At 53.0% G+C, this 7,259-nt stretch overlaps 1 protein-coding gene across 1 annotated transcript; it reads right to left on the bottom strand.

Moving 5' to 3' along the window:
- Nucleotides 1-5,854: 5,854 nt before the first annotated feature.
- LOC106023423 (olfactory receptor 14A16-like) lies at nt 5,855-6,838 on the bottom strand. The gene has a single exon (XM_031048521.2). The coding sequence runs from the start codon at nt 6,827-6,829 to the stop codon at nt 5,855-5,857; it is 975 nt and encodes a 324-aa protein (XP_030904381.2). The 5' UTR covers nt 6,830-6,838.
- Between the last annotated feature and the right edge of the window lie 421 nt (nt 6,839-7,259).

Genomic DNA, 7,259 nt, shown 5'->3' with positions numbered 1-7,259 from the left:
CATGGGGTTTTCACTGCCCCTTGTCCCAAAGTCCACAGCATCAAAGATCTCTGGAGGTCAGAAGGGGAAGGGGACATCGATGCCACCATCACCGCCGAGAAAGGGGATGGGCGATCGGACATCGGACAGTGATGATCCTGAGGGCATCCCATAGGAGAAGCAGGACAAGGTGGTTTTGGGCTGGTTTTTGGGGTATTTTTTTCCCGTTTTGGCCTGTTTTGGGCCCGTTTTGATGCTCGGATGCTGCATCCCATAGGAGAAGCAGGACAAGGTGGTTTTGGGCTGGTTTTTGGGGTATTTTTGCCCATTTTGGCCTGTTTTGGGCCCGTTTTGATGCTCGGATGCTGCATCCCATAGGAGAAGCAGGACAAGGTGGTTTTGGGCTGGTTTTTGGGGTATTTTTTTCCCGTTTTGGCCTGTTTTGGGCCCGTTTTGATGCTCTGCCCCTGCATCCTATAGGAGAAGCAGGACAAGGTGGTTTTGGGGTGGTTTTTGAGGTATTTTTGGCCTGTTTTGCCCCATTTTGGCCCGTTTTGGGTCGGTTTTGATGCTCGGATGCTGCATCCCATAGGAGAGGCAGGACAAGGTGGTTTTGGGGTGGTTTTTGGGGTATTTTTGCCCATTTTGGCCTGTTTTGGGCCCGTTTTGATGCTCGGATGCTGCATCCCATAGGAGAAGCAGGACAAGGTGGTTTTGGGCTGGTTTTTGGGGTATTTTTTTCCCGTTTTGGCCTGTTTTGGGCCCGTTTTGATGCTCTGCCCCTGCATCCTATAGGAGAAGCAGGACAAGGTGGTTTTGGGGTGGTTTTTGAGGTATTTTTGGCCTGTTTTGCCCCATTTTGGCCCGTTTTGGGTCGGTTTTGATGCTCGGATGCTGCATCCCATAGGAGAGGCAGGACAAGGTGGTTTTGGGGTGGTTTTGGGGAATTTTGGCCTGTTTTGGGGTGTTTTGAGCCATTTCAGGGGTGACTTCGGGGTGTTTTGGTCTGTTTTAGGGGTGTTTTAAGCTGGTTTTGGGCTGTTTTGGGTTGGTTTGGGGATGTTGTGCGGCTGTTTTCAGTTGTTTGGGCCTGGTTTGGGGGGGTTGGCTGTTTTCAGGGCATTTTGTGGCTGTTTTGGTGTATTTTGGGCGATTTGGGGCTGTTTTGGGCTGCTTTGGGGCTATTTTGGGCTGGTTTTGGGGCATCTTGTGCTGGTTTTGAGGTATTTTGTGCTGGTTTTGGCCTATCTTGGGCTGCTTTTGGCCTATTTTGGGCTGATTTGGGGCTATTTTGTTCTGGTTTGGGCTGGTTTAGGGGTATTTTTTGGTTTTGGGCTGGTTTCGGCAGGTTTGGGGCTATTTTGGGCTGGTTTGGACTGGTTTGGCCTATTTCGGGCTGGTTTTGGGGTGCTGATATACCACACCAGACCAGCCCCTGGTGCTGAGCCCTGACCCCCCCAACCCCCGCATAGGCCACAGGGGCTGCCCCCCCCCCATGAGATACAGGACCCCACCTACATGGGGACCCCCCCCCATATGTGGGTCTGCGACCCACATATAAGGGGCTAGGACACCCATATGTGGGGCTGGAACCCCGATATATGTGGCTGGGACCCCCATATAAGGGGCTTCGATCCCCATATATAGGGCTGGAACCCCCATATATGGGGCTGGGACCCCCCCCCCCCCCCATTGCCCTTTGCCCCCCCACAGCCCCCCCACAGCCTTGGACCTCCCTGAGAAGGTGTTGCAGCTCAAGGCCATGTTAAAGCAGCTCCACAGCGACCTCCAGAATGCACCAGTTTGGGGTGAATTGGGGCTGTTTTGGGTCCTCACTGGGTGCCCCCCATCGGAGAAGCAGCACAAGGGGGGTTTGGGGTGGTTTTGGGTTAATTTGAGGTGGTTTTGGGGCCATTTTGGGCTGGTTTTTGTCTCTGACCAAGATGGCGCCGAGCACAGAGGTGAAGGGCGGGGCGAGGATGCTCCTGGCAGGGAGAGAGGGAGCACAAGAAGGGAATGGGGGGGGGGTGCAGGGGGGACAGTGATCCGAGGGCATCGGGAGCAGTGTCCATGATGGACACACACCCCCGAGCAGAGGAGCACAGGAATGGGGGGGGTGCAGGGGGGACACTGATCCGAGGGCATCGGGAACAGTGTCCATGATGGACACACACCTCCGAGCAGAGGAGCACAAGAAGGGAATGGGGGGGGTGCAGGGGGGACACTGATCCGAGGGCATCGGGAACAGTGTCCATGATGGACACACACCCCCGAGCGGAGGGAGGGGTGAGCCCAAAGGGGAGGAACAGCCCCGCCCACCGGAGAACCGGGTGGGGTTGGAACCCGAGCAGAGGGAGGGGCGAACCCAGAGAGGGAACAGCCAACACACAAAGCGGGCGGGGCCGGAGCCCAACAAAGAGGCACCGAAAACCGGAAGTAGCCTCAGTCGAGTTCCGGCTCTGAACCAGACACGGGGGGGGACGAGCAGTTCACAACCGGTTCAAGGTTAGAGGAGGAGGAAACAGAGATAAAATCAGGAGCCAAAGGATTCCCACCCGAACTAAACAGGGACCAGGAGGGGAAGAAATCCTCTGACAGAGTGGAAGGAAACACAAACTGCGTGTGCCGACCGGAGCTCAGCAGCCACATGAACGGTCCTGGTCCGGGTGGCACCTGGGGGACAGAGGTACTATTCGCCAGTAAACCCCAAGGACATACAAGTGATTGTTAAGGCAATTGCAGATAAAGGGCTTAACTCTGCCATGAGTTTCTATCCACAGGACTGGATTATCGGATGTCCCCGTAACCTGTATACCCCGGTGACAAGAGAGGACGATAAGCCAACAAGCATCCAGCCTGCACCTAAGAGTTCTGCACCGATTAGATCCAAACGACAGCCAACAAAGTGCCTTTATATACTGAATAAACTCATGTTGTTTGTAAAGAGCCGGTTAGAGAGAGTTAACATCATGTTAGTAGAACGCCGGCAACTGCTTTAAAAACGCAGCCAACAACTGCTTAAAAATGATCTTGTTCAAAACTTCCTTTACTTATCCCCAGTTATATCCTGTTATTCCCAGTTATCCTCCTGTTACCTCTTGCTTACTGTGCCTTATGTTTTCTATCCAAGTTTCTGGTATACATCCTAAGTCTGTTGTAGAGCAGAGAATAGGAGTAGAATGCACTTAGTATATTTTTACGATATATATATTCTTTAAGATTGTTACATTTTAGCCAATTTAATTAAGCATAGGGAGGGGGAAATGTAGGCAGATAGGGCCTGACGGCCGGAAGATATCGTGCTGTACGGAAAGATAAGACCCCTCTCCAGGTAGCCAGTAGCATTTAGGTGATGATACCAGTTTTACGATGCAAGCAGACGGAAATGACATCATAAACCTAGGCTATATAACACCATGTTCTCTCTCAATAAACGCCATTTGCCGTCCACCACATTGGTGTCTGTGAGCATTTGGACCGAGCGGCCCAAGGGGCCGTCGTGCTGTTCCTGAACCAGGTCGTCATGCCTCAAGGCAACACTGCTACTATAGTGTCAATCCATAAGGTGGAGTGAATATCCTTCAGGAAGCTGATTTAAAGGAGGCTTCTAGAGGAATGGGTGAGGCCATCAGGATAGAGAACTGAGCACCATGGGAGAGCAGTGGGAAAAGCCAATGGTCTGGATTGAGAACTTGCTGGCAAGAGCCAACAGGAAAGGTGTTGTCCTTGGGTGCAAGGTATCCCATGCTGTGGGGACAGGGCACCTCATCTGGGACAGCTTCCTGCCTGTAGCCCCCTCTCTGCTGCGCACACCCCACTCTCTGCCCGCACTCACCAGTGTCTCACAGGAGCTTTGCACTTCCCCTGCAGCAGACACCTGACTGCAGGAGGTTCCTGCATCCTCCAGGCTCAGGGATGGATCCTGCATTCCAGGCGAGTTTGGGCAGTGCAGGAGAAGGAGACAGGAAGGTCGGCTCATGGGGCAGATGAGCAGTGTTCAGGCACCCCCAGCTCTGGGCATTCCCCATGTGCCACACTGAGGCATGTTCCCATCAGGGAAACATCTCAGTTGGCTCATGGGGCAGATGAGCAGTGACAGATGGCCAGTGCAGCTCTCCTGGCTCTGCTCTAAGCTACAAAGAGCTGAGAACTTCTCCCTGTTTCAATGCTCTTCTAACTTTTGGTCATACAAAGAATGTGTTATACTCAAAAAAAAAAAAAAAACTCAGTATTGTTATGCCAGTAAATAAATAAGACAGTCAAAATGACTCTTAGGCAATGCTGAGCCTCTCTTTGCAGCCCAAACTCATTAGAGTCATGAGCCCAGGTAGAGAACTTTGAGTAATGTCAGATTTCATCTGACATCCCTTGTGAATATCAGAGTTTGGCAAACCACTGCTTCAGAGATGAGATGACTCCCATGCAATCTGGCCTTGAACACTGCCAGGAATGGGGCAGCCACAGCTCTTCTGGGCACCCTGTGCCAGTGTCCCACCACCCACAATGGGAAAAACTTCCTCCAAATGTCCAAGCTAAATCTTCCTTTTTCAGCTTAAAGCCATTTCCCCTCATGCTGTCATTGCACAGACTTGTAAAAAGCCCTCTCCAGATTTCTTATAGCCCCTGTTTAGGTATGGGCTTAGTAGGGTCTCCCTGGAACATTCTCTCATCCAGGCTGAAAACGCTCAGCTCTCTCAGATGTCATCATCAGAGATGTGCTCCAGCCCTCAGAACATTGTTGTGACCCTTCATAAGCCCGTCATTGTAGGATCATAAGAGAACAGAGGTTGGAAGGGACCCCAGGAGGTCTTCAGTCCAACCCATCAGGAGCAGGGACAGAGCAAGTGGTTCAAGGCTTCATTCAGTCTGAGTTGGAAATCCCCAAGGCCAGAGACTGCAGAGCCTCTCGGGGTGACCGGATGCAGCACTTGCCTGAGCCTATGGGAACAAGGTTTCCTTCTGTCCTGGCTCAACCTCTCCTCTCTCACTATCCCCCATTGCCTTCTGCCCTCCCACCAGGCACCATGGAGAGGAGCCTGGCTCTGTTTTCTCTGTGTCCTCTTTGCTTGTACAGGCACCAACTCCCCAACAGCCTTCCCAAGATCTCAGGTCCCCATCAGACTTCACTTCTAAAGGCTGGACAAGCCCAGATACCCCAGGCTCTCCCCACAGGCACCATGCTCAAGTCCCTGCCTGTCCTGAGGGCCTGTTGCTAAAGCCACTGCTGGTTGCCAATAGCCTTCCTGAAGTGGGGATCTGAAAGCTGGATGCAGTATCCCAGAGCATCCCTTCCCTTGTTCTCCTGCCGTGCTCCTGCTCATACAGCCCACGATGCTGCTGTCCTCCCTTGCTGCCAGGGCACAGCTGCCTCCTGTCCAGCTCCTGCCCACCCAGACCTTTCCCATGGGCTGCTCCCAGCCAGGCAGCCCCAGCCTGGGCCATTGCAGGGCAGTCCCCTGCAGGGACCCCTGTGTCCCCTGCTCTCCTGCCCAGGACACCCTGAGAGCTCTGTAGCCCCCCCCATGCCATCCCATCTCCTCACACCAGCACAACAGCTCCGACCCTTGGGCTCCTCAAGAGCTCTTCCTGCTGCAGGCACAGAGCAGCCATCCCAGAGCTGGAGCAGCCACAAAGCTGCTTTCATTCCCCTTCATTCCTGCCATGGGAGGACATAGCACAGAGAGGAAGTTGCTGCAGGATCATTTCTTTCCCTTAAATACAATGAGAGACCCAAGAGACACAAAGTCTGGTTCACACTACACGAGTGGCTATTTAAGCAGGAGGAGATGAAAACTGACATTTCTATGAAAACAGCATCATCACAAATTGAAATAGAAAACAAATATAAAGCAGCAAAGACAGACTTGGCCCTTTGTTACCTACTCTGGGAACCCTTTCCAGAGGACAGCAGGCAGTGAATGGCTGCTGAAACACATCCAGTCACCAACTTCCTCACAGCATCCTTGAGCTCCTGGTTCCTGAGGCTGTAGATGAGGGGGTTCACTGCTGGAGGCACCACCGAGTACAGCACTGACACCACCAGATCCAGGGATGGGGAGGAGATGGAGGGGGGCTTCAGGTAAGCAAAGGAACCAGTGCTGACAAGAAGGGAGAGCACAGCCAGGTGAGGGAGGCACGTGGAAAAGGCTTTGTGGCGTCCCTGCTCAGAGGGCATCCTCAGCACAGCCCTGAAGATCTGCACATAGGATACCACAATGAACATAAAACACCCAAATATTACACAGATAGAAATCACAAGAAGCCCAACCTCCCTGAGGTAGGAATGTGAGCAAGAGAGCTTGAGGATCGGGGGGATTTCACAGAAGAACTGCTCCACAGCATTGCCTCTGCAGAGGGGTAGTGAAAATGTATTGGCTGTGTGCAGCAGGGCATAGATAAACCCACTGGCCCAGGCAGCTGCTGCCATCTGGACACAAGCTCTGCTGCCCAGCAGGGTCCCATAGTGCAGGGGCTTGCAGATGGCCACATAGCGGTCATAGGACATGACAGTGAGGAGATAAAACTCTGCTGACATGAAGAAGAGTAAGAAAAAGAGCTGTGCAGCACAACCTGTGTAGGAGATGGCCCTGGTGTCCCAGAGGGAATTGGCCATGGATTTGGGCACAGTGGTGAGGATGCAGCCCAGGTCCAGCAGGGAGAGGTTGAGCAGGAAGAAGTACATGGGGGTGTGGAGGTGCTGGTCGCAGGCTGTGCTGGTGATGATGAGGCCGTTGCCCAGGAGCGCAGCCAGGGAGATGCCCAGGAAGAGCCAGAAGTGCCAGAGCTGCAGCTCCCGCGTGTGTGCGAATGGCAGGAGGAGGAAGTGGGTGATGGAGCTGCCGTTGGACATCTGCTGCCTCTGGGCATGGGCACTGTCATGGGAGAAACAGGCAGTGATGGGTTAGGACAGGAGGGATGTCAGATACAGAAGTGCAATTTACACACTCACGACTGTGAACACTTTCAGGCTGCAGAGGAAAGGCTGAGAGTGACTTGGTCATGATTGTCTCTGAGGTTGGTTGGTTTGTTTGTTTTCCCAGTGTCACAGCTGACAAGTGACTTTTTCAGGGTTACAATTCCTATGTAAGTTTCTTAAGGCAACTGTGAAGAATCTCATCATGAGACAGACAGAAGGACTCAACTGTCTGTGGGTTAGTGCCCACTAAAGGTTGCTGCAGTGTCCATCAGTCTGGCTCTCAGCTACCCTGCACTTTGTAGAGAGAGTCAGCTCCTTGCCCAGCAGAGCATGTCCAGCAGCCACCTGCAGTGGAAGGCAGACA

The sequence above is a fragment of the Melopsittacus undulatus genome, unplaced genomic scaffold, assembly GCF_012275295.1.
Source record: "Melopsittacus undulatus isolate bMelUnd1 unplaced genomic scaffold, bMelUnd1.mat.Z mat_scaffold_72_arrow_ctg1, whole genome shotgun sequence".
NCBI classification, from domain to species: Eukaryota; Metazoa; Chordata; class Aves; order Psittaciformes; family Psittaculidae; genus Melopsittacus; species Melopsittacus undulatus.
Note: the sequence above shows the minus strand (reverse complement) of the source record. Positions and strands in the feature narration are given on the sequence as shown.